This window comes from Papio anubis, chromosome 1, assembly GCF_008728515.1.
Source record: "Papio anubis isolate 15944 chromosome 1, Panubis1.0, whole genome shotgun sequence".
Lineage (NCBI taxonomy): Eukaryota > Metazoa > Chordata > Mammalia > Primates > Cercopithecidae > Papio > Papio anubis.
The window spans coordinates 132,615,827-132,642,864 of record NC_044976.1 but is presented as its reverse complement, the minus strand read 5'-3'; the positions used below and the strand labels follow the sequence as shown (position 1 = coordinate 132,642,864).

Sequence of the window (27,038 nt, the reverse complement as noted above, 5' to 3'; positions counted from 1 at the left end):
ACAAGTCTTTCAGATGTTAGAGTTCCCTATTTGCATATATATGAGATATCTTAGCGATAGGACCCATGTCTAAACATGAAATCCATTTATGTTTCATACGTACCTCATATAGCCGAAGGTAATTTTATACAATTTTGTGCATGAAACAACATTTGTGTACATGAAACCATCAGAAAGCAAAGGCATCAAGTGTGGAATTTTCCACTTGTGGTGTCATGTTGGTGCTCAAAAAGTTACCGATCTTGGGGCATTTCAGATTTTGGATTTTCAGATTAAGGATGCTCAACCTGTATTAACTGATTTATCATCATAACTACCCTAAGAGATAGTTACCAGGGATTGGGGGGAAGGGAGAGATGTAAGTCAAAGGATACAAAGTTGTAGGTATGTAGCATGAATAAGGCTGGAACTCTAATGTACGACATGAGGATTCTAGTTAACAATATCGTATTCACAATCTTTGCTAAGAGAGTAGATTTTAGGTGCTTTTCTCACATTAAAAAAAAAAAGTTTTATTTTCAAAAAGGTCTATTCTACCAAAAGGCTCTAGGTCCTTTCCCATGTTGGACTGTCTGCAGTTGGGGAAGGAGGGTCACCTCCAAGGGAACAGGATCTCTCCCAGGAAACCCTCTCCAGGAGGAGTGAGAGAAGCAGTATAGGTCACAACAGGGCAAGTGCCACAGGGCCAGTGGCCCCACCTGGCTCAGAGTCCCAGGGATGGCCAAGGGCAGCTGCTGCCAAATGATACAAAAGATAAAACTCCCCCAGGGAGGGAAGAGTAGTAAGAACAGGGAGGAATGAAAGACAGGCACCAAGAGGCAGAGAGGGATGAGGCACACAATGAAAGTGAGCAACATCATTGAAAGCAAAACAAGGAAAAGACGTGACAATACAGCGCTTTCCAGCTTTCCAGCTCCAGAGTAAACATGTTTCCTCTGCACAATGGAGGGTCTGCTGACAGGTCAGGTGGACATGTCACTGGACATATCTCCACTGGAAAGATAAACATTGCACTAAATGAAAAGCTCCCAAACATGGAAAGTGAGATTCTCATAAAAAAACATCAGCCAACAGTTCCACTCTAGGCGCTCAAGGTGCCCCATTAGACAACAATCTTAGTAGAGCCAAAAATGCTCTGGGAGAAGCATTTACAGTAAGAAGAAACACATTCCTAGCAGTTTATAGACAGTGAAAACGCATATGGGGCTGTAAAAAGGAAGTGACTAATGGGCTAGGCAGTAAACAGCCTTCCTTGATAAGAAAACATTTCCAATCCCAGAACCAAATGCTAATTCCAAATGTTCAGACTCAAAGTATGTTTAGCCTCATGGCCTCGGCACTACACAATAACCAGAGGGCGTCCAGTTAATCATTTCACTTGGACCCATTATAAAATCAGTACTGGAGAGGCCTTGTCTAGCTCTCTCAGTGTACAGATGAGGTCATGTATTCTGGAGTCCGCATTGGAAAACTTAATAAACGGTAGGTACTTATAACATTAGAAAACTCGATAAACAGAGGGTACTTATGGAGAGCATATTATATGCTAGGCACTATGCTGCTTTACACACATTCTCTCACAATACCAGACAGATGAGAAAACGAAGCTCCAGAGACAGCATGAAATTTGCTGAGGATTAGCCAGCTGAAAGGTGGAAGAGTCAGGATTCAAGTCCCAGTGGTTCCAGTGCTGGAACCCAAGCCCTCAGCGGCTTCTGTAACCCACAGCTCCAGCTCTCTCTCCATCGTGCCATTCTGTCTCTTCATTTCTGTGGCTGTTAATTTTATGTGTCAACTGGGCTAGGCCACTACTGTACCAAGGTATTTGGTCAAACATTATTCTAGATGTTGCTGTGAAGGTATTTTTTTAAGTGAGATTAACATTTAAATCAGTAGAGTCTGAGCCAAGCTGATTACTCCCCCATAACGTGGGAAGACCTCATCCAATCAGTTGAAGGTCTTTTTTTTTTTTTTCTTTTTTTTGAGATGGAGTTTCTTTCTTGTTGCCCCAACTGGAATGCAATGGTGCGATCTCGGCTCACTGCAACCTCCACCTCCTGGATTCAAGCAATTCTCCTGCCTCAGCCTCCTGAGTAGCTGGGATTACAGGCATGCACCACCACGCCCAGCTAATTTTTTGTAATTTTAGTAGAGGCGGGGTTTCTTCATGTTGGTCAGGCTGGTCTTGAACTCCTGACCTCAGGTGATCCGCCCGCCTCAGCCTTCCAAAGTGCTGGGATTACAGGCGTGAGCCACCGCGCCCAGCCAAGTTGAAGGTCTTAACAGAGTAAATGCCGACCTACCTGGAGGCAGAGGGAATTCTGCCAGCAGCTGGCCTTCAGACTCAAACTGCAACTCTTCTCTGGATCTCCAGCCTGCCTGCCTTGCCTCTCCTACAAATTTTGGATTTACCAAGCCTCTATAGGCCCATGAGCCAATTCTTTAAAATTGGCCTCTCTCTCTGTCTCTCTCTTGCTCTGTAGGTCCCTAAACAATTTCCATCACCCCACAGGCCCTCTCCTCACCTACACGAGCAGGGGAGAGCCCTTGCTGTCTCCCTTTCTCTGCAGGGAGGCCCATATTATTTAACACATCCAGCCCATGCTTGATCTCCTTGCAGAGAGGAGCGCTCTGTTGGACATCTTAAACCTTGAAGAAGCTATACTGGGCCTGATGGGCTTTCCTAGAATGGACCCAGATGTTTCCTCATGTAGAATATCAATTCCATTTTTCTTAGGAAGAGTAGTATACGGAAGATGCCAAGCAGCTGAGGTCTCACGTTTAGTAATGTGATTTTTGGAAAACTATCTCCAAAAAGGTAATATAAAAGAGAGAGAAGCATAGCTGGTATGCCTGTTATTTCCAAGCTGACCATCTGTTACAATCAAGGAGTGTGACCACGCTGGCCTCTATTTGTAGCCATGGTCACTGTCACCACCTTCTCATCAATACTCTGCTCAGCCTCCCAGTCTCACCTCAATTCTACCTGCTCCCCCGACACCAAGTGTCATCATTCCTCGTCAAAAGGGGTCGCTTAAAAGTTGAAATCTCTACTTAATCTCTGTTCATTTTGGCATACAGTAAGCATTTAACAAACACTTGTTGACAATGACTAAAACATATGTACTCCTTGCCACACTCACTGACTGCGTTTGTCAGTTTATTCAACAAGTCTTTACTGCGCTAGGAAGTCCCAACCCTGCCAGAGCTCACACTCCACTAAAGACAGAGGACACTATGCTATATGTCTGGTACACAGTGGACTAAATGTTAATGTTAACGGCATCAGCCAGGAGTGAAGAAAACACAGGAACCCAGAAAAAAAGGGTTTAAATTTTCTGAGTGAGAGTGGGAGCTGAAAGTCAGGCTTCCCAGAAGACAGTGCTGGGCTTGAAGGATGAGTAAGATGTCTACATGGAGGTGAAGGCAGGGACCCGTGGCAGAGGGAACAGTGTTGACTGTGGCTGAAACGTCCATGCTACTTACTATATGTTCAGGGCAGGAAAGAGCTCAGGGAACAAGGGAGGAGTGAGGGAGGTAAGACAGAAAGAAAAGGATAGGAAGTGATCCTTATGGAATCCCCACTGAGTCCCCAGGGAATCGTGAATCACATCAAACCCACTCCACCCAGCAGACTACTGCAGGGGCCAGAAGTGGCAGGCGAGAGCAGCTATCGCTGCAAAAGGGAAATAAGATCTAGCCCTTGGTGTTGTTTACATAAAATGCTATCCAGGTGGTTTTCTCCATCTGGCCAGACCATATAACCCTGACCTCTGTGGCCAGCAGCTGAGTGACAGGTTCTGATTAAGTACTTGGAGATTAGATTAAATGCCTCTGACGGTTGTTCTGTGATAATAAGTGTTCAAACGCTCAACCTCTGAGCACCCTCTCTGTGTCCAACCCCTTTCACTCCAGGAACAGGTGTCTTCATCGGAGAAAATACCGTTTCCATTTTTGGTTAACCTTTCTTTGTACATGTGTATACTGGCTGCCAATGTGACTGTGGGTTTAAAAGCTTTTGAGAGTTAGGATGTGGCTCTCCGCCAACTAGGCCACCAACAGGGCATGGACATGACCAAAGAAGAGTTAACAATGTAAGACTTCAATCTTCTCCAGCTAGCAGTTCTTACGGCAGATCCTCCAATTCAGAAATGAGCAGATTGGCCTCGTTCTTTGAGCTAAGCAACCAGCTAGAGGTCTGATGTGTCCTCCATATTAGGTTTATAGGAAACTGTCACCATTACGCTCTAAAAATTGACCAGCGGAGATATATAAAATATTTGCCAAAGTCTACCTCTAGCTCTTTGTTTTATCTCTAAGCCCTAGATCACAGAGATGGAAAAATTTTAAGGTTTACATCACATTAGTACTATGGCCTGCTATAAACTGAGACTGGCCAAGGGTACATGACAAAATGCAAGGCTCCATCTGTGTGATCATATTTTATGAGTCAAGATCACTGAGATGCTGTCATTAGTAATAGAATGTCATTACTTAACAGAAATGAGTAAGCCAAAAGATAAGTAAAGTAATTCCCTGTAGTCACATAGAAACTGAGCACTAGGATGAAAATAATGTCAGGTTTTGAAGATTTATAACTAATATATATCCAAAGTATAAAGGCTGTAAAAGCACAGTGAAAAGTCAATCTTCCTGCCACCTCAGCCACCCAGTTCCTTTTCCAGGATGAACCACAGTTACCAGTTTCTTGTGTACTATTCTGGAGATATTCCATGCATAAGACATGTGTGTGTGTCCTTGCATGTGTACACATATATACGTACATATACGCACACATTTAAACCTATGCATTTTTAATACAATTGGTAGCATGTCATACCCATAATTCTATTTTTTTTTCCTTTTTTCACAATTCCAAACTTTGACGTTTTTAAGTAAGCAACATATCTTGAAGACGGCTTTAAATCAGTTCATAGAGAACTAACTCATTCTTCTTAACAGTTGTGCAGTATTCCATTATTCATACCATATTGTAATTTATTTAAAAGTCTCCTCTTGCTGTTTCTGATCCTTTGGTTCTATAACAAATTCTTTGCTATGTAACCTTATATCGAAATCATTTCATACCTGTATGGGTCTACCTTTAGGATTAATTCTTAGAAGCGAATTTGAAGGAAATTTGGGGGTCAAAAGGCATATGAATTTTCAAATTTAATAAGGATTTCCACATTTTTCTCCATAGGAATTCTCCCTCTATCATATGCTAAATTTGCAAACACATCTGGGTCTGTATATGAGTTTCTATTCTGATCCATTCGGGCACTTATTTGAACATGTGTTTTACCTATTATAAGCACAGTTTTACCTGTTATAGCTTTATCATGTCTTTTCATAAGTAGAAAGCCACTCTTCCTCTGCTATCATTCATCTTTTCCAGAATTTTTTTCTATTCTTGTTTTTTACATTTTCACATACTTACTTAAAAATAATAATAGCATACATGTATGTGGTGCATACTCTGTGCCAAGCACCAGGCTCGGCATTTTAAAAGTATCAGTTTATCTAATTATGTCAATAATTCTGAAGTACACAGTACTGCTATTTCTGTTTTTCAGAAGAGTAAACAGTAAACTAACGCTCAGAGAGGTTATGGAACTTGCCCAAGATTGCACAGGCAGCGACTGGTGCAGCTACAATGCGTAGCAAGGGTCTTCTCTCTGAGCCACTTTGCAATGCTGCCGTTTGCAGGCTAGGGTTTCTTTTGTTGTTTTTTAACTTTTTGAGTGGGATGCTTAATTCATTTGACTTTCATGATTTGTCATCTGTTAACGTAAATAACTAAACCTTTGAATTTTCCTCTGAGCACTGCTTTAGCTATATCCCATGGGTTTTGAATACTGTAGCTTATTGTGGTGCCTCTTCTGCTGTTAGAAATCTGTATTGTCATGTTAAATTTATAGATTAACAAAGGGAGAATTAACATTTTTATGACATTGAGCTTTCCCATCCAAGAATATGCCATGCCTTTCCATTTGTTTAAGATTTTTTTCAGAGGAAACATAAGTATCTTATTTTCTTAATTGTTATTTTAAAAGATTTTTTCCTCCACTATGACTTCTAACCAGCTGTTCTTGGAATATATGAAAATCACAGATATATCTGTATGTTTTATTTAACTTTGACTTTCTAGCTGAATTCTCTTATTATTTCTAATAGTTCTCAGTTTATTTTCTTGGGTTTCCCATGTTAAATATGAACACAAGCAATATATTTTTTTTACCTGCTCTTTTTCTTGCCCATACTTCATTTTTTCACATTTATTGTCTCCTTTTTTTTTTTTTTTTTTTTTTTTTTTTTGAGGCAGTCTAGCTCTGTAGCCCAGGCTAGAGTACGGTGGCACAATCTTGGCTCACTGCAACTTCTGCCTCCTGGGTTCAAGCAATTCTCCTGCTTCAGTCTTCCAAGTAGCTGGGACTATAGGCATGTACCACCACACCTGGCTAATTTTTGTATTTTTAGTAGAGGTAGGGATTCGCCATGTTGGCCAGGCTGGTCTTGAACTCCTGGGTTCAAGTGATCTGCCCATCTCAGCCTCCCAAAGTGCTAGGATTAACAGACGTGAGCCACCTCGCCCGGCTTCTTTCCTGACTTTTAATGAGGCTTGAAAGTTGGGGATATTAAAATACTATCCACATTGAGGGCTTATAGAACTACAGAAGTTAGAAATTTAATAAAACAAACTAGGTAATTATAAATTTATGTTCTTTGTAATTTGTTTTATGGGGGTGCTTTTTTACTGAAATTTTCTTTGAAGTCAGATTTGGGAGCATAGCAGCTCTACCTCTCCCTGATATCCAGTTTAAATACTTCCTCATTTAATAATTTAAACATCTTTAATTTCTGTTATAAAAGTAATACGTTCCTTAAAGATAATCTAGAATATAGAGAGAAACGGAAAAAATAAAATGTTTCTTAAAATGAGTTCACAGCCCGGGGCTCGGGGCAGTGATCCACCGGAGCCTACTGTGTGCACTGCCTCCCCACCCACATCCGCAGAAGCCGTGGTACCTACCTGGGTCCCCTGAGCTGTTGCTGTTCCTCTCACTCTCTCCATCTTCCTGACCATCTGCATTCTGCTGCGTGTGCTGCAGGCTCAGCTTGTGGCAGACCTCAAAGGCCTGCCCTACCGTCCGAACAATTCTCATAGCTTGGCTCTGGGAAGGAGAAAGGAGAAGAACAGGGTAGGTGAGGATGTGCAAGGGGCATGTGGACAGAAACTCATGCAGCAGCAAAGGAAAGAGACAGAAAAATCTAAAGTTGCTCAGATATGCACATACAAACGAGTGCAAAGACATTTTCCCTTCCTGAAATACTCCAGAAAACAGAAACTGTCACCACAGTTCTGAAATAATCAGTCAACTGAAAGGACAGATAGCAAATATGCCAATTATGGACTTAGCCCCAATTCTTCCCTCCCATGGGTAACACAAGTAGTCAATATGCTTCAGAATCTTTTGCCAACCATGATCAAATGTTCAATGGGTCCATCAAACTAAGAGGAACTCGGCTATCATTTTTTTCTTTTTTGAATGCTGCTGCAAATGTTGAGTTTTCCTGGACCTCCTACAGAGCAAGGGCAGTGGTAACATAAGGCTTGGAAGCCATGGCCTAAACAGCAGAAACCAATGAAAGCTCAGCACCCAGCTCCTCTGGAACACTACTAGTTGGCAGCCAACTAAATCTAAGGTGAGCCTTGCCCAGACTTACTCCAAAGACCTCATGTGCTTGTGTCTGTCCTGTGGCTCCTTCCTTTCTTTTCTTTTGGTATTTAATCTCTTGTTTTAAGAACCCAAGAAGGGAACTTGACCCTAGTTCCCAGTATTCCACCGTTTAACTAGGAGAGGAGAGACAGGACAAAGAAGCCTTATGTAGAGTCTTAGGCCACCCATGCAGACTGTGAGGAAGAGCCACATGCAGAGGTTCCAGGGCATGGCCTCAAAGGTGGATAACTGATTATGGTTTGATGATGTCAGCTTTTTCTTTCTTTCAAGGACAGAAATGAGTGTCATTTATGAGGTTTATTTAGAGTTTCAGAGCTCAGGCTGGGAAGGGCTCAGCACACTGCTTCTCTTACTTCAGTGGACCTCAAGCATCCCACCACCACGGGCTACAATTTAATCTAATTGTGATTGTCACCCTATACTCAAGTCTAACATTAATCATGTTTTGGATGATCTCACTTCAGGTCAGCCATGGCCACCTGTTGACATCATATAGTCCATCAATCACATCCAACCCCCCCAGGTAATGGCAGCAATCAAGTAGGGCTTTTCATCAGCATGTGGTAGCTGGTATTACATTACCTAACTCATATCCAGTGTTTTGATTAGCCTAGAAGGCCTTGTTGAAGGTAGTTAAAAAAAAAAAAAAGATCAGCTAATTGTAATATGAAATGCATAAATGAAGCTCATATTACAATGAGTTCATCTTTCTCATTACTATCTTCATGAACTCCTAGGGACCTTGGAACCCTGTGTATGGAACAACTGCTGTAGTCCATTCTTTGCTGGGTATAACTTCTAAAATTGCTTTTCCTCAAGCCTGGAGTCATTTCTATGTTCCTTCTGTTTATTTCAGGCCAGAGCATCCATATAAATGTGAAAAGGCATCTTGACTGATTATCATCTACATGTCAATTTGAGACCTCAAGTCAACTCTACTGCTCCTTATATTCTTCAGTTCAAATCTCCTCCTAGAAGTAATTGTTTCACAGCTCTAACCTTTCTTAGCCATTATACTAACTCCAGGGATATTCTCCATTGGTCTCTCACCTGGAGCATCCTGACACTTCTGGGAGATAAGAACCTTAAGTGAAGCGTGAGGAGATGGGTAACTTCTGTGGGGTCCACCATCACCCAGTGGTGAATCAGAACCTTTGTTTTCTGCGTCTACCCTTAATTTCCTCCTGTGTCCACAAGACAGGCTTAGGCCCCTTCTCATACTGTAGGCCTACAGTGTGTAAGAGATGACTCTTCTATCTGCACAGGAAGTTGAGAAGCAGTAGGCATCAGTCCTAAGCAAGAAGCCCCTACACTTCCCACTCCCAAAGCACACAAAAAGGTGTGATTTAGAAGACACAGTCCCTAACAAATGTGGGCTAGGAAGCTAATAAATGTAGCATTCTACATTTCCGTTAGCCATCAAGCTGTGCTATGCTTAGGAGGCTGTGCCAGGAAGCTTAACTCTCAGGTGAAAAGGGAGAAGAAAAGGCTTCTACGTCCAAAAGTGTTATTCCCCTAGGCCTTGAGACCTTTTGGTTCCTATTCCTTTTATGAGAGTAAGAGCAGACTGCCTATGGTTAATAATCTCCAGCAAAGCTCATTACTAGTTTACTAAACCTTAGGTATGACTTTATTCTGCCTACCACGTATACCCAGTGTCCACTATACAGAAACTTTCCTCTACTTTCTTCTCTGACTTTTGGGAATTTTGCTCCCCCAGGTATCTTTACAAGAGGTAAAAAAGGTAAATGTTTTAGGTTGTAACAATAAAATAATGTAAGTCCAAATGATATGTAGAGATTAAGTGTTTAATTCCATACTTTCTTCTCTTACATGAATTAACCCAGATATCTCATACTGAATAAATATCTGTAAAGACTGAGTTAGTCTTTTCCCATCGGTATCATTTCCAGGGTACAGACCCAGCTTCCCCCTTTAAAATACAGTTATGTAGGAAATTCCAAATTCACTACTGAGTTTGTTCCTATAACATCTCAGGTTTTCCTAAGGAGGACGTGTTACAAATTCCATCATCTCTGTAAATCACAGATATTTCCTTTAACCAGCTTTTAAGATGATATTAAAAATTTAAAGATCCTCAAACAAATGTCCCTGATCTATGGGATTAGACAGGGGTAGGAATCCAATTTCTAAATTTATCTTTGGAAGGAATCCCTCAGATTGAAATAAGAGGATAAAGGTGGTGGGAGAATGACTTCACAGAGGACCTGTATTTCTCAGGCATCACAAGATGACAATGGATGACGGGATATGCCCAGAACTGAGCATCTTAAGGATGCAGACTCCAGCTCAAATCTTTATTCTGCCACCTTTATCAAGCACAAACATGTGGAACATACTCACATGTTCAACCATCTATAAGCCCAAAGTGGCTATAAGGAAGTGGGCTGGTTTTAATGCTTAATATTGATAACACTTCATTTTTACATTTTACTAGTATTTTTAACTAGCATTAGCAGCTGACCCTAATCTCTACCTGATTCCCCTGAAAAAGTAGAAAATGCAGACTTTAGGTTTACTGGTCCTGCCTTCCCCATTCTGGAAAGGGCATCCCATCCTTCAGCCTCCCATTTCCTTCCTATCCTCCTTCCATCAGTTGTTCTCTATAGTATTTCTGTAATTGCACTGAAAAACTGAATATATGATAGCACCTACCACAGTGCCTGGCACACAGTAAATGCTCAAGAAATGTTTTATCCTGACTATGGAATTCACTGCGCCAGGAGGCAATTAAGACAGAAAAGAAAAAGCAGTGCAGGAAAGGTGAAACTATTTTTATCATAATAGAAACATGAAGTGACTAAGGGAATCACCTCTTATGTATGCATGCTAACATCCAAAAGGCTGTGCAGCAGATAGCATAGCCTCCACCATAGCATCAGACGAAAATTCCTGAGCCAAATGGATCTTTGGTCTGAAGTAGTATGATAGTTTCTATATGTGAGGAAATTGTTGCATTAAGAGTTCTAGATCTGCACACTGAATGGTAAAGAGTTTAATAATTAAATTAATAAATTAAATAAAATGGTTTAATTTATCCTTTATTTTACTCCTTTAATGTGAAAGTTACAATCCTATTCACAGTAAAAGGACACAGTAGCATGTTTTATAAAGAGTCCTCTGCACTGGAACACATAATCAAGCTACTTTAACTGTTTTACAGAATGACTACATACATACACATAAAAGAATTGCCCTTCCTATCTACCACTCCAGGAGTCAGAAGGGGCTAAACAGCTCCTCACTGTACTCATAAACGGCTATGTGAGTTCTGATGTCCCTTGACCTTTTAGGCTCTCCTTGCTTCACCATTAAAAAGTCTACTTTTAGAGGATTCTATATGGAGACCTCGTTAGGGAGGTGATTACTTAAAGGTGGTCAGTAGAGGCAGCCTGTGCCTGGCAGGGGCTGTGTCTTCACCATCTGCTCTCTGCACAACCATGCTGGCTCCTGCCTGCTAGGCCCACCCCACTGAGTTACCCCACTTTCTGGCCTGCTGGGCAAGAAAACTGGTTTTGCCTTCAACCCCGAAATGCAAGAATCATACACGCTGGGATTTTATTGTTAATTAGCCATGTCTTCACCCAAGAGGGAGAACTCTGGTAAACAGCAGCTTTAAAAAGAGTCCCTTCCAGAAGTTTTTATGAATGCTTGTCTGTGGGTCTTCTAGATCACAGTGAAGCAGTTGCTCCCACCTCATGACGACACACAGGCCTTTGGAGACTAAGGCGGAGGTTTAAAGATTGAAGGCAGTAAGGTACAAAGAGTAAACAAGAGGAACATTGAGAAGGCAGCCCTTTTGAGTTCCAAAATCTGGCCATTCTCTGGAATTTACTAGATTTTTTTTTTTTTTTAAAGCATCATTATACTGCATTATTTCTGTATAAATCCAGTTTAGTTTTACATAAGCCCCTAAAAGTGCTTTGCCACACGGATCAAATCTTCTCGTCCAAAAGCCATTTTCTATTAGTAGCCCCAGAGCATTTGTGGGCTCTTCATTGTCAAGATTAGGCTGGATATTGTTGCTTTGATGTTTTCAAAGCTGGAAAGGGATGTCTAACCTCAGAGTGGCTCTTAGCTCCAGATGGAGAGCACTGAAGCTCATGGGAGTGTCAATTACAGGCAATTTTGTTAAAATACAGGGGGAAAGGAAGCTTAGAACTGTATACACTTACCTTATACGCACAGCAATGTTTCTTCAAACCACCCATCTTTTCACGCTGACACAGCTCCTTCTCCCACAACCCTAGGACATCCCTCAAACCAGAACCAAAGTTAAGTCCAAATGCAATGAACAGCTGTTCTCCTCAGTACACCTAATGTGAGTATCAACTTCATACCTAGCAGGAGTCAACATTTGATGAACTGTAGCAATGGTCATGAAAGTAACACTATATTTGCAATCACTGTGGGTTGTACACCCAAAAGCAAACAAAAGCTGACAGTGGTAGCTTTAGGAAGGCATAAATCGAAAGGTTGATTCCTGTACCTCACTGGCCCATAGAAAAATTATAGTCAATCATGATTTTATTTTCTTCCATCAAAGTACACACCAGGCCCGACCCTGCCTAGCTAATGAGATCAGACACATTCAAGGTGGTATGGCCATAGACCTGATTTTATTTTCTATTTTCTTTCTTAGTGACTTTGTAGTTGGTTGGTCTTATACATTTTGGGAATCTTTAAGTGCTATATACATGTAAAGAACGATTCTTATTAGTCATATTCTGTAGCTGATTTGATAAATAATCTTGGGCACTGTTCTGAATTTCACTGTCCTGGAAGAAGCTCTCTCTTTACAACTTACAAAGAGGATTAAGAGTCATCAGATAAGCAAGTGGAGAGTATAAGTACAAAATACCAGATGAAGATGATGATGACAATGACAATAATAAGAGGAGAAAAAAGAGAATAATGGGGGCACACATCTTGAAGGTAAGGTTCTTTAATGATCTACCAGCTGTCTAGTTTACTGTTCCCCTGTCCCCTCCTCCACTCCTCCTCTCCCCCATCTCTTTTGAGTACTCAAATTTGACTGACAAGTGGTTCTGAATTTTAGAGAACAGAAGTCCATGAGGTCAGCTCACAGATGTATAATTCTCATCTATCACAGCAATAAAAGATAATGTCCTTATCTTGACCTTAACTGCCATGGAATCTCAACAAAAATAGAATGGAATGTCATGTTTCTTTAATGTATTTTTTTGGGTGGGGGGGAATCTTAGTAAAAGATTCAGCTTATAGCTATCAAATGATCTCAATCTATGGAATTTACAATGCCAAAGCATGAAAATACATTTATATTTGGACTTCTATACACAGTAGGATCTACAGTACTAAGGCTCTAAAATGGTAGATGGGTTAGGTTTTTGTCCAACACATTATTTAATGGATTCGGTTATATAATTTGGTTGAGGTGATGCCTTGGACATCAGAATATTGCTCAGTGTAAGGAAAGTTTAGTTTCAAAGCAGGTGTGACTTTCTACATTGACAAGACATACTGCATCTTAAAGTTTCCAATAGATAGCTGTGTTTTTCCTTCTACTCTGCTAGTCCATGAAACATAGTACCCTAGAGAAAAGAAATCTGAGTTACAATCCCAGTGCTGTCAGAACCAACTGGGTGACTGTGGACAGTTAATTCACCTTTCTCAGTATTGATTTTCTCATCCATAAAGAGAGTGATCAGACTAGATGAGTTCTGAGACCCATGATTCCTGCATTTTGACTTCCCAACTCAACCTAAAGTATAAAAAACAGACTCCTTCCCTAACTTTAGAACTTTCCTATCTTTCATCTCATAAGCTTGACCAGGCAAGTGACTTATTCTTTACCACATGGCTGTCATCATCATTCAAAATCCATTACAACCTCTAAAGGATAGTTCAACTTCACAGCTGTGGCCTCCAATTTGATAGTGACAGCATTATAGGAGGAAATTATTTCTCCTAACCCAAACCAATTGAGCTGTGATTGCAGGCAAAATTATTTCAAGGAGCTGCCCATGAAGATAATGGGGAGACGCCTGCAGCTCCTGTTAATCACCAGCACTTTACGCACTGAGGCATTAATAAGTGCAGTCACTGGTAATCAGGGCAGACAGCCATATACTCCTAGGGCTAGGAGAAAATGACAGGAGGATCACATCTACTCCACGGGAGAGGTCAAGAGACCATGCAAGAGGCTTCTCGAGAGGCAAAAGGCCCTGCAAATGAATACTATCATTATATCCCCCAAGGAGGGGAAACAAGGAATGCCCATGTTATTAGCAAGCATCTCCACTGGATGCTCACAGTGAGGAAAAGACCCACTCCCATCCCTCCTTTCTAGCACAGGTCTGAAGAGTGCTAGGGTCCCTCTGCCACAACCCTGACAATCCTCCCCAGTCATAGAGAATTTGTTCCTTAAAGATCACGTCACTTCACACACAACAATCAGCATTCCTGAGATGCCTTTCGTCTTATTTGACAGATAGAGAAAACTCAAGTCCAGAAAGGCTCACGTATCTTTCATATGAGTTTTGTGTAACAGGGTTTAGCATTCAAAGTCCTGGCCTGGGAAGGAGGAAGCCTGTTTCTAATCTCAGTGGCATCACTGATTCGCCATGTGACCAAGGGTGATTTACTTCCCTGGGCCTTTTCTTTCTTCAAGTACAAAATTGAGTCAATATTAACCATACAAGGATATTATGAGGAAAAAAGGAAAATCTATGTTAAAGTGATTTGGGCCATTCAGAGTTAAGAAGCTCTTCATACCCATGTAATAATTACAGCAGAACCCAGTTACAAATGGGTCTTGGAAAACAAAGCAACTTCTGAGTTACATAACTTCTTCATGAGCCAATAACAAAAGTATAATGGAGTGGGCAAGAGTGTGAGCTCCACGGTCAAACCCTCTGGGTTCAGTTCTGACTCCATTACTTACTGAGTCTTTACACACATTACATGCCTTAAGGCCCCATTTTACCTCACAGGGTTGCTGTGGGAATAAAATTAGATCATTCATATAGAGAGCTTCGAACAGTCTCAGGCATATAGCAACTAATCAAAACAGGTTAGATATTATTATTTGATGTAATATGAGCCTGGAACTTAGATAATCTGGAGTATAGAAGCATAGCAGGTATCATGTTATACTCCTTCAATATTTTGCTATCTAGCTTCTGGTGAAAGCCCAGTTGAAAAAAAACTTAGCTCAAGGATACAACTCCCAAGGTGGGAGCCACACTGGCTATCTGTGTGAGTGGCCCAAGGAATTCACAGGTACAGAGTAATAGCTGTGCAGGGAGCAAGGTCGAGGGAGGCCCTCAACCAGGAAAGCTGAGACACCTGACCCATATTCTCAACCAACAGAGGTGGTAACCCTTTCCCCATGTGAACTGGAGGGTGATGATGACACCTCACTAGAGGTCATGAGAAATGTGCCATGGGCATATACACAGGTGATATGATGTGATGTGAAACAGCAATAACCAAAGTCCCGACATAACAAGGATCTCAGACAAAGTTTTTCTACACACTATGACCAACAGGAGGGCTCTGGAGAACATCCACATCTGCGGGCTTCCAGTCAAGAGGCCTCCCTATTGACTTCCAATGACCCAGCAACATCTCCGCAACACACATGTCCTCTACAGTCCTTTCCCCATCGCCCGCCACTTCTGAAACATTCCTATGATTTGCCAGTTAAAACTCCTTCCCAAGTTAACCATTATCTCTTGACATTACAAGTGCTTTATAAAAAACGTAAATCACCATGTTTGGAGGCTAAGCAGGAGGGCAAGCAAAACCTGGCAGATGTGTTCCCCAGCCCTCCCCAATTCTGGCATCCTTCGCTGAACAATTCACTTCCCTTTCTTAGCTTGGAAACTGGCCTTCCCACCTACAGCTCAGCAGCAACGGGGTTCAACGCCCAGGCTGACTGGAAACAATCCCCTCAGCTGCATGGCTCCAGGCCAAGAAAGGACCTGAGAACCAACTCTATGAAGAGCTAGGGTCTCAGGAGGTGAGGGTGAAAGGGGTATAGGAAACAAGAGCTAGATATCAGAATTCGCTGTAAGAGCTGCAAGCTGACATGACAGGGAACCAGATGACTACTCCTTTTTACGGATAATGGGAACTCCATTCTGTGCTTCACTTCAAGATCAAAGTTCCAAGTGAGCACTGCTCTTAAACTCAGGTTTTGCCAGAAGTGGATGCCCCCACTGTGTCCATATTGCTACGTTAGATCTGATGGCAAGGCAAATATAATATAATGGTCCTCTTACCTAGGTTTCCTGCTCAAAATTCTTTTGTCCTGCATGTCTTCCTGGTTCTATTCTAGCCAGTACCTATTCATGAGAACTCAGACAAGTCATTTAATCTCTCTGAGCCTCAATTTATTCATCTGTAAAATTGGGAAGGGAAAATTACATGTCTTACCTTCTTTACAAATGTGTTATAAGGATAAAATAAGATTAACTATTAAAGAACCTGGCAAATGATTATGTGTTATTTGTAACGCTAATAAATTCCAAGGTCCACATGGTCCAGTCTTTGTACAAAACTAAAGTCAGAAGCACAGTCAAATACTCAAAATGAATTAAAAGGGAATTCCAGTCTTTTGTTGCATCTGTCAAAGAACATTACAGATGATCCAATTCATGACGATCAGGAACACTTCGTATTTCCTTTTCTCTCCTCCCCAGGTCCCCTACACAAGGCCACATATGAGCCTTTCACTCTCCCAAACCCTAAACTTTCTCATCTCCAGTGCCTATGGCTTTTCCTTCTCTCCCTCTTCCTACTCCCCTTTCTATCAGTTCCTTAATGCAGCTTGACTTAGCCTCATTTATGTTTTTTTCCCTCTCAGCTATACTATTATCTAGATGTGAAGTCTGGCGAGTTACTCTTTTATTCCTGCCATCTTTCCAGTTGTAGCACTTTTCATCCAACTCCATGATCTGCATTTAAAAAGCCTGGAACAGGGTGGGTAAGGGCACAAATCTCCATAGAGGAAGAGGCTGAGTTAACAAAGCATAATTCTCTTTGTGGAGCTAGGGTACGGAATAGGACACCTATCAGTAAATCTGGAGCCTGGCATGTGTTATTGACAAGGTACTTGACAAGGTACCTACATATCTATTAAAGAGGCCTGAAGATAAAAGATGCATAAAATGAAGTTCTCGTAGAAAGCCAGGTTTAGTAGTTTGTTTGTAGAATGGTGGACTTATTAGGGTCCTTAGGGGCACAAATACAGTGTTTTCCAAAATCTCCTCTGCAGAAAAATAGTTCCCAGGATATTAACACATACTACATGGAAAAAATATGGTTCCATTGTGAAATTAGTTTGGGAAATTCTGGGTGAAACAACATGTTCTTTATCAGACCTTCTCAGCAACTTAAATCAGGTAGTTTTAACAGGAAACATTTTGGCTGATAAATGTTTTACAGAACACATTTAGGAAATGCTGATTTTGATGATTCTTTTCATTTCATAGATGAGGACACCGAGACCTACACAATGTCACTCAGGGTTCCAGTGAGAGGCAGGGCTAGATTCTAGGCTTCTAAAACCCCAGTTGTGTGTGTTAGACTCCTGGGGAAATGACATTAATATAAAGAATGCCTCTTCAGAATCCTCAGAGTTGCATTTACTTGAGTATCAGGGTTGCCATACCAAATAATCACCCAGGATAACCAACATCACACACTGAGTCTAAACCGGACTCCATGTGTATTCATATTTTGTAGCCCACTAATCAATATACAGAATTATGATGAAGGGTCTCCTTAGTACATGACAACATTTTTTTCCTACTCCAGGGCTAAGGTTAGCATCAATCCTGGTGCCGTTTAATTGCTCTCATCCCAGAGCACATAGTCAATGGTCAATCCCTCTCCAATTATCTGTATGTAACTAAGTACAAAATTCAGATGATGCTAAAAGAGAATTCCATTATATAGGAGCAATGACAGACTACTGAGATAGTTGCCCCATGTCAGCATTACAACAGCCATCTTCAACAGGGAGACGGGCCAATGTTGGGGGTGCTCTGGATCTATTACAGGAAAATAGCAGATGGACGGCGACCGCCTCTTTACCTTCTTCTTTGATTTAAAGACGTTACACCTGAAGATATTGCTGGCTCCATCTCGAGCGATATAGCTGAAGATCTTCAAGTCTTGGGAATCATGAGAGACATAGAAGATCCTAAAGGAAGAACAACAGAAAAAATGCATTGAAAATGGCCTTAGGTTCAAATCTCTAACCAGGAAAGCTCTGTTTAAGGATACTCTGAAGCACAGCTCATGAGAGCCAAGTTATTACAGAAAGTCTTCTTCCTCTGGGATCAAAAAGTCACAGTGCAGGAGGCACTTTCAACAGGTTCCACAAACACTAACACTGCGACTTTCAGATTTGGTACAGTGGAAACGACACTATTGTTAACCATTTCCTGAGGTGGCCAACCTGTCCCTGTAACTTGTGTGTTAGAAGGAAAAATCACTCCCACCCTTATCAGAGCAACAAACCTGCTTCTTACTCAGAAAGATGCACACACGTTTTCTGATGCCTGCTTACAATTATCCCCAAATGCAGAGACTTGGGGAACCAGCAATGCTTACCACCTTGGGAGGGACTAAGATACTCTTAGTTCCTTTGGTGATAGTGATCCCACTCTCTGTCCCCTCTCTGCCTGGACCACAGCATCCATGTGTTCATTCCATGATTCAATCAATGCCACTGAGTGCACACTGCAGGCCAGGCACTATCCCAGCAGCCAGGCACCCAACAGGAACAGGACAGAAAAAGCCCCTGAACCCATGGAGCTTACATGTAGGCAATGACAATAAGCAAATATAAAATAAGTGCTATGAAGAAAAATAAGGCAGACTAAGGGATGGAGCATGATGGGGGCTATTTTAGACAGGGTAGCCAGGGAGGTCTCACTGAGAGGTCGAGATCCGAATGGGGGAAGGGAGTCAGTCACTGAGATACCTGAGCCAAACCATGGCAGGAAGTGGGAACAGCAAGTTTACAAGCCCTGCAGTGTTCAGAAGGTGTTAAAGGCATTCAAGAAACACCTAGGGAGGCTCAACAGAGTGTGGTTCAAGTGGAGTGAGCATGGTCAGCAACCAGGTCATAGATGCAGCCAGAGGCCAAAACGTAGAAGGCTTTGAAGGTTGTGGCTCATATTCTACGTGAGATGAGAAGCCATCAGAAGCTTTTGAGCAGAGGACTGACTTGCTTATGCTTTAAACTAAAGGATCATTCTGGTTGCTTGTGGTGGGCAGAGGTAGGGAGAAGGGAAGGCCGGAGAAAGGGGGAAAATTATAAGCAAGGCCCTAGAGGCTGCATCTTAAGCTGGCTTAGGACAGGGCCCCCCCGAGCCTCCAGGTCTGACTGCTGTGGGGTCGGTGCAGGGAGTTGGGGCGGGTGCATCAGTGGAATTAGTTTTGGGCAGTCCAAGGAGAGTATTGCTCTTGGTAGCACCTAAGAGGCCACATCATTTCCACAAAACATTTTTCACCACTAACAACACTGATGGCTTTCATTCAAGCATTTAACAGGCCTGATTTGTTTTAGTGTAGGTCTGTGCTGCGCAGAAGAAAGAGAATGGGATTTAGAGTCGGCAACTTCATCAACAACTCTGCCACTTACTAAAAAGTAAGTTATGTCACCCCTCAGAGGCTCAGTTTTGTTATCTGTACAACGGGACTACTAATAGTAACACTTTCAGGAGTTACTGAGGAGGTAGAATAGTTAGTAAAATGCCATCTTACATCCCCTTACTGATGTAGCCTCTAAACAGCCTAGTAACTGAGAGTCTTGCCGCAGGACCCCAAGAAGCCTGGGAGGAAAATTCAAAAGAAACGTAGGCACAGAGAGGAAAACAATACTGTGAAAAAGCCCAAGTTCACCTTGGGGACTGCAGTTTCTCTGCTAAACTCAGCTAGCAGGCATTTCAGTACATCTCACACGTCTATCATCTCTAAATGAAATAGAGGCTGTTTAGTGTGGTTTCCAGTCCCCTATCCTTCTAATGATGCCAAACTGTCTTCCTAACATCAAAGGGACAAATCAACAATTGTATCTCAGCATCTCCTGCCTGAGTTCCAGGCCCATTCAGCCAACTTTCCTGGACATCTCCTCCTGAATGGTTCTCAAGCTTCTCAAATTCCTCATACACCTGAGTGAATTCATCATATTCCCCAAAATTCCCCAAGTCCCATCTTGATAAGGGGACACCATACGTACTCAAGCCAGAAACCCAGGTGTCATTCTCAATGGCTTCCTCCACTGTTCCCCAATATCCATCACTCATGAGCAAGTTCCTTGCAGACTCACTCCCTAATATATCTCTGGTTTATGTTCTTCTCTTCAACTCCAAGGTATTGATCATCAAGAGTTCTCATTTTTCACCTGGATTTTTACAACATCCTCTAAACAGTGTGCTGCTCTGCTTCCTAACTCACCTATTGTGAACCCATTCTCTACATTGCTAGCAAAGTGTTATTTTTGAAAAGACAAATTACATCCCATCATTTTCCTCTTGAAGCCATCCAAAGGCTTCCTACTGCTTTTAGGATAAAGTCCAAACTCCTTAGCATGGTGTACCTACCTTTCCGCGGTCATCTCCCTTCAGAGTCCTGACCTACACAGGCCTGCAGAACTAGGCGTGTGCATTTTTCCAACTCTGCAACTGCTGTGAACACCTTTGGCGGCCTCCAAGACTTGGTTCAGAGCAGCCTTCCCCTCCCTTTTCTTCAGTAGTCTGAGTTGCTGAATACCCTGGGGCTCGACTTTGCCACAGCACACATCTCACACTATGATGTTTTTATATGTGCTCCTTGAAGGAACAAGGAACACATCTCGGTATCCCCAGTGCCAGCACAGTGATTGGCACATGGGAGGTTCCTTGCCTGCTTAGAAGGGAGAGGTGTTCCAGCTGTCATTAATGAGCATCTAAAATGTGATCTGCCTGGCTATTCATTTTCCCCAAGGAAGTCAGATCCAGTTAGTTCAGCATCACACGTAAAACTTCTTGGATTCTTTAGTTAATTTATTCTTATGTAATACCCAAAGGACTGAGAACTGGATTTAAAACTGATACAGCAGATTTGAATGCAAACTGGCATGCCCACAAGACAGAGATGTGGAAGGAACAGAGGAACAGCACTAAGCCAAGGTTAACTTAACCTTAACAGATAAAGCATCTTTTCAGAAAATCTGATAAGAACTGTACAGGGATGCAGCTAGTGCCTTTGGACCACAGCTCTCTGGAGACTGCTCTGCTATGTCTGATTTCAGAAACTTAGCATGTTGTTATTAAAAGTAAATAATCTCTAGCTAACCAAAAAGTCAGCTAGTTAAAGCTTAGAAAAGTTTCCTCCAACATAACCAAGAGGCAGAAAGTTTTTCCATGCGATCTCACTCATCAACAAACTAATAAATCAGCAAATTAAGGTCTCTTGGGCGCAAATTTCCAGATCAAGAAATATATTCCAAGAACCCTTATTTCTCCATTACTTGGTTTTCTTAAGCACTGTGATTATGGGGGTGGTAGAAACTGGGGGAGAGTAGAGGAAGGTGAGTGCTCAAGAGAATAGGAATGATTTCCCTTTTTCTTTCCTTCTTCATCTTTATCCTTAAGTCAGTCTAGGGTAGTTCTGATAATCCTGCTTCCAAAAAGTACCTTAGTCAATTTTCCCAACTTTCACTATAATTATAAAGAGGAGGATACCAAAATGGTTCATATAATGTTAATAAGGTTTTATAAGGTTTTATTCCCCCTTCAACTTTCCTAAAATTTCTTCTCCTTTAAATTTCTTTTTTCTTTCTCTCTCTCTCTCTCTCTCTTTTTTTTTTTCTTGGTGAAATCTTGGCTCACTGCAACCTCTGCCTCCCAGGTTAAAGTGATTCTTGTGCTTCAGCCTCCTGAGTAGCTGGGATTACAGGTATGAGCCACCACAGCTGGCCCTAAAATTTCTTACTTTTATTTCAAAATGTGTACAGCATTATAATTTTTACTTACTAACAGAACTGTTAGTGCTTTTACACAGTAATAAACCTTTCTGCAGATGCATGATATGTCCACAGAACTTACCATAAATGAAAGACATCTGGAAGAAACTGGATTTTGGGTTTATCATCATGCTGGAATTTAGGTGGACAATGTGATTTTAAAAACCACTAGACTCACCACCAATACTCCCCTTCTCAAACTATTCATCTATAGGTAAACTCGCTTCTCTCAAGATCATAGAAAAACAACAACAACAACAACAATTTAGGGTAGAAGAAAAAAAGCTGTGGGGTCATCAGGCCTGGATACAAGCCAGCATCTCTGTCTGTCAGGATTCATCACTGATAGGCAATTCACTCTCTAACAAAGTATCTGATCCCTTTTTAAGTGGTTCTAGTTACCTGGAAATTTTCCCTCATGTTGATTGGAATTCTGCCAACAGGAATGCAGTGGAGGAAAATGGCTGAGAACACTGGCCCTAAGGGGGACAGACCTGGATTTCAGCCCAAGCTTTGCCACTTACTAGCTGGGACACCCTGGTCATTATCTCAACTCCCTTCTTGTTCTTCACCTGTGAAACAGGCACAATCATTGTGCTGTACCTCACACATGCTAGTAAGGTTTAAAGAATGAATGTGTGCAGAGGGGTCAGCTTATGGCAAATGGTTAATAAATGTGAACTGCTCTAATTACTGCCACACTACTGCTCTAGTTCCATTCATAGGCATCTAAGAGAACAAGGCTAGTCCTCTTCCAAATGGCCAACATTTTAATATATGGAAACAACATCATGTTTATATTTACTCCTTTCTTTTTTACAACATCATGTTTATATTTACTTTCTTTTTAAAATTTATTTTAAGTTCCGGGGTACATGTGTAGGATGTGCAGGTTACATAGGTAAACGTGTGCCATGGTGGTTTGCTGCACCTATCAACCCATCACCTAGGTATTAAGCCTGGCATGCATTAGCTATTCTTCCTAATGCCCTCCCTGCTCCCCGATTCCTCTGCACTCCTTTCATTTTTAAAGTGAACTACTTCTTCCTTCAATAGTTTCTCAACTGGCCCATTTTCCAAGTTCCTTATTTCTCTGGCAGGTTTGCACTGTGGAAAGAGCATGGGTTTGGGGATGAGAAAGGTTCAAGTCTTAGTCTTAGCTTTGCTATCTTCTAGCTGTTGACCTGAGGCAAAAAACTCAGTTACATAATCCTTCATTTCCTCATCTAAAATAGGCACATTAATGACTTCTTCATGGTATTGTTTTAAGCATTAAAACACATATACCACATTTTACACAATGCCCAACACATGGTAAGTGCCTTACTCAATAAATATGAGTTCCATCTTCTCTTAACTTTTTCTGTACATATTCCAACTTGCCAGTGACTATCTTAAAATGCAGCTCACAGAACTGAACTCATTTGTAAGGGATCTGAACAGCACAGAGTATATTTGGATAAATATTTTCTATGCCCTAGAATTGAATTTTTAGCAAAGCATCTCTGATCATGATTTTTTTCTTCTGTTATAACATCTCATTGCTGGTTCAAACTGTAGTCTACTCAAACGCTCAAGGCTAATTTGCACAACTGCTGTAAGGCACATTTCCTGAACATACTTGAGTAACTGGTTTTTTAGGACTGGCTCCCAGTGATCATGATTTCCTTTTCCAAGTTCTCACAGACCATCTGCTTAATGATCTCTTCTAGAATTCTGCCCAGGAGCAATGACAAATTCACTAGTTGCTAATTCCTGATCCAGGTTTGCCCCTGTTTCTAAAAAGTATAATATTTTATTTTTGCAATCTTTTTGTTTCTTCTCCATCCGTCATAATTTTGCAAAGATGACCAATCACTATTTTGCAATCATATTTTTCAGGAGCCCAGAAGCCGAGTGATTCAGGCCTGGACACACAGTAGTGAAGAATACCTTCCTTTTTCCTCTTGGTTTTGAACTTCTGTTTTTTAAAATCACATATGTTCTAGTGTTTCTAATTTGAAGATCAGTTCTCTACTTGAGAGGGAAAAAAAAACAAGAGAGTTAGAAATAAGGGATTGAGAGTTTCCCCTTGCCATGTGCCAACTCTGTCTTCCTTCACACCCCTTTCTCTCTCATCTTCAGCCTTTTCCATAAGCCCAATGCATTCAGGGTTTTAATTCTCTCAGTAATGGTTGTTCCTTTGCACTCATACTTGTTTTTAAGCTCTGCTTTCCATACTGTGTACTTTTCAAGGAGCATTTTATGAAAATCTGGGCAGCCACATGATTTTTCTTCATGATCTCACATTTTGGGGCCTGACTAGAATCAATTATGTTGTTTTCAAGTTCTCATCCTTTATTCCCTCTTTCAGTCTCTGGCCATGAGACCTCATCTTACTCTGTCATCCTCCCTGGCCTCATCCAATAATCCAACTGAAGACCTGAATAGAACAAACAGGTTAAGTAAGAGGGAATGCCTCCTGCCTGATTGCTTTGAGCTGGGACATTGGTTTTCTCCAGTCAGGTCAGGTTCTTCTTGGGTCTCAAGCCTGCCAGTGTGCAGACTGAAAGTCACACCATCAGCTCTCCTGGTTCTCAGGTCTTCAGACTCAGACTGGAACCATATATTAGCATTCCTGGGTCTCTACCTTCCCAATTGCAGATCTTGGAACTTCTCAGCCTCCATAATCATGTGAGCCAATTCCTTAAATATTTCTTATATGTGTATGCATACATTAAGTATGTGTACATATACATAAACATATGTAATATGTGGAAGCACGCGCGCACGCGCACACACACACACACACATATATATCCTATTGGTTCTGTTTCACTGGAGAACCCTGACTAAAACAGCCATATTTCCCCAGGTATTAGCATTCTACCTCTAATGCCCCTCATCTCCATGGGGACTGCCTGCTGACTTTAGGAATGCAGAGGCTGTAAAAGGTCTTGAGTCACCTGCAAGGTTTCCTGAGTCTACATCCATGTGCCTTGCCTCCTGCTCAAGACCCACTGGGTCTCTTCCAGCAAGCCCAGGTCCTGACACGCAATTCTCTCCTGCCATAGCCCAAAACAGAACTTGAGGGTAGAGGATGTAGACTACCAAGGGACCTTGAGCAAATTATTTTCCTTCTCTCAACCTTCTTCTTTTTTAATCGTTGAAGTGAGAATAATAAAAACACCTTTCAGGGTGATTATAAGGTTCAGATGCGACAACAGATGCATGAATATTCTCTAACCCATGAAATGTTGTACAAATACTTGAAAACTGTGGAAACAAACTTAGAAATGTCAAGTGGAAAAACAAAGAGAAATCTTTCTTGTTCTCCCAACATTGCTATCTCTCTGTCAGGCTAGGGGAGTCTCCAGTGTGTGGTACAGAGATTTTTCTCTTGAGGTCCTGGAAGGCACGGGCATTCCTAACCCCAAAAGACATGCTTCAGGACAGAGCAAAATGAAACCAGCTGATAAAGATAAGGTACCAAGTCACCTGAAGATGGTGGAGACAAAATCAAGTGGTATTCTTAAGGAAAACCTCTGGGAAAGTAAGAAGCACAATGCGACACATGCAGAAGACAGAAAACAGAACCAACCTGCTGCTCAAGACCAGATGAATGAGGCCCAACTGTGAAGGCATAGTCCTGGAAAATCTAGCATGACTCCTGCTCTCGGGAACAAGGATTCCCTAAGTGTCCCAGCCTGTGTGATTCTGGGGGCCCCAATGTGTTATCCTTAGAGGGACTGGGAAAAACATCAGAAGGGGTGGTGGGTTGATGAGAGCCTCCAAATGCTTTGCTGATAGAACACCACCAGACACTACAGGAAGGAATGCACCCCTTACTCCTATCCCCAGCATGCTGCCTGAATACTGGTGTGCCTTTCTTTTTCTCTTCTCAACCAGCCCTGCAGCATGAACACAGATTCACAGTCCTGTCACAGCTGTTACTCTTTCTTTTCCTCATCTATCTTATTTATTTTTAATTTAATCTTCAGATAACATTGTCTCCCATCTTGATCACTGTTCTCTCTTATGACTGCTTTGGTCTGATTATCATTTCCCCCCCACTGTATATACACGGCTTGTTATCACATCAGCTGGTTTGCTTTTATTTGAAGTTATTATAATTTTCATCTTCTTCATTCCTCATTTTAGCCATTCTCAATTTGATGACTACCTTCCTCAGGGCTATCTGGCAAAAAAGAAGGGTTAATAAACTCATGAAATGGTGCCCAAAATCCCTCATGGAACTGGTCTCCTTACTTCACAGCCTGACTTCCACAGACACCTGAAGTGTGGGACCACACTGCCCAGTCACCCCTTGTCACCATGACTGGGATGTATCTCACAGGTCTGCCTTATCACAGCATAGTCTGGAAGGAAGCCTGGGATTCCGGGGCTGGGAAAGACCTCGAGAGACAGTCAAGCTCATCTCTTTAACTGCAGGCAGAGAAGAGCAAATATAAGAGCTGATTTCTAAGGTTTCTTCAAGGAATAAAATTACACAAATGTCTAACTTATTGTTACAAAGATCTACTGTGTACCTAGAGTAACGAATAAGCAACCAATTGAGTTTTAAGAGCTAGGAAGAGCCAGACAAATGCATATTTATCTTTTGAAAGTCTAGCTAAGGCACCCTCATGGCCTATCTCAGCAGTTAATTTATGTTTTAATTTCACAGCTGTTAACAAGTTTTTTTCTTATGTCCCACTAAAACCTCCCCTGCTTTATTTGAATCAACCACAAACCATCACATAGCACTTTCTAAATGCCAAGTACTGGGATAAATTAATTTCTTCTTGTTCAGTTCTTGACAGGCAGGCAAAAAAAAAAAAAAAAAAGCTAGTGTCCTTCACAAAACCACTACACAAAAATCCTTTCATATATTTCAAGGCTTTAATTTCTCTCCAACACTCATAAATTTCTCCAAAATAACTGTCACCTGCTGTTGGCTGTCAAAAACCAAATCTGTTTACACAGGGTGCCAATTATTTCTTCTGTGTGTCTATGTTATCTGAGTTCATACATGTAGCTTGTTCACATTTGGGGGGTTTAAACCATCCATCCCACACTTTTCAGGACCCTCAGACTTCCTGAAGATTCTTGCTCAGAGACACAACTTCCCTCCCAGAGCCAGAAAGCAGAGAAAAAAAGAACACACCACAAATATTAGGGGCACTACTTTGACTGGTATATACTGGAGGAGCATTGTCTAGAAAATTAAACCTTCCTCTTCTCTTTTCTCAAGTTTATCCTCTTGCTTTCAAGCCAGCAAATACTTTCCT

At 41.6% G+C, this 27,038-nt stretch overlaps 1 protein-coding gene across 4 annotated transcripts in view; it reads right to left on the bottom strand.

The window, feature by feature from the left end:
• The window catches only part of C1H1orf226 (chromosome 1 C1orf226 homolog), a 327,193-nt gene that overhangs the window by 37,134 nt on the left and 263,021 nt on the right, over positions 1-27,038 (bottom strand). For 3 of the 4 annotated variants that reach the window (XM_017948808.3, XM_009185747.4, XM_017948820.3), the window contains 2 exons: positions 17,847-17,955; positions 7,034-7,175 (listed from right to left, as the gene is read on the bottom strand). In XM_017948808.3, the coding sequence (XP_017804297.1) occupies positions 7,034-7,175; positions 17,847-17,955 (251 nt within the window). The other variant, XM_021926234.2, reaches the window with a different exon arrangement.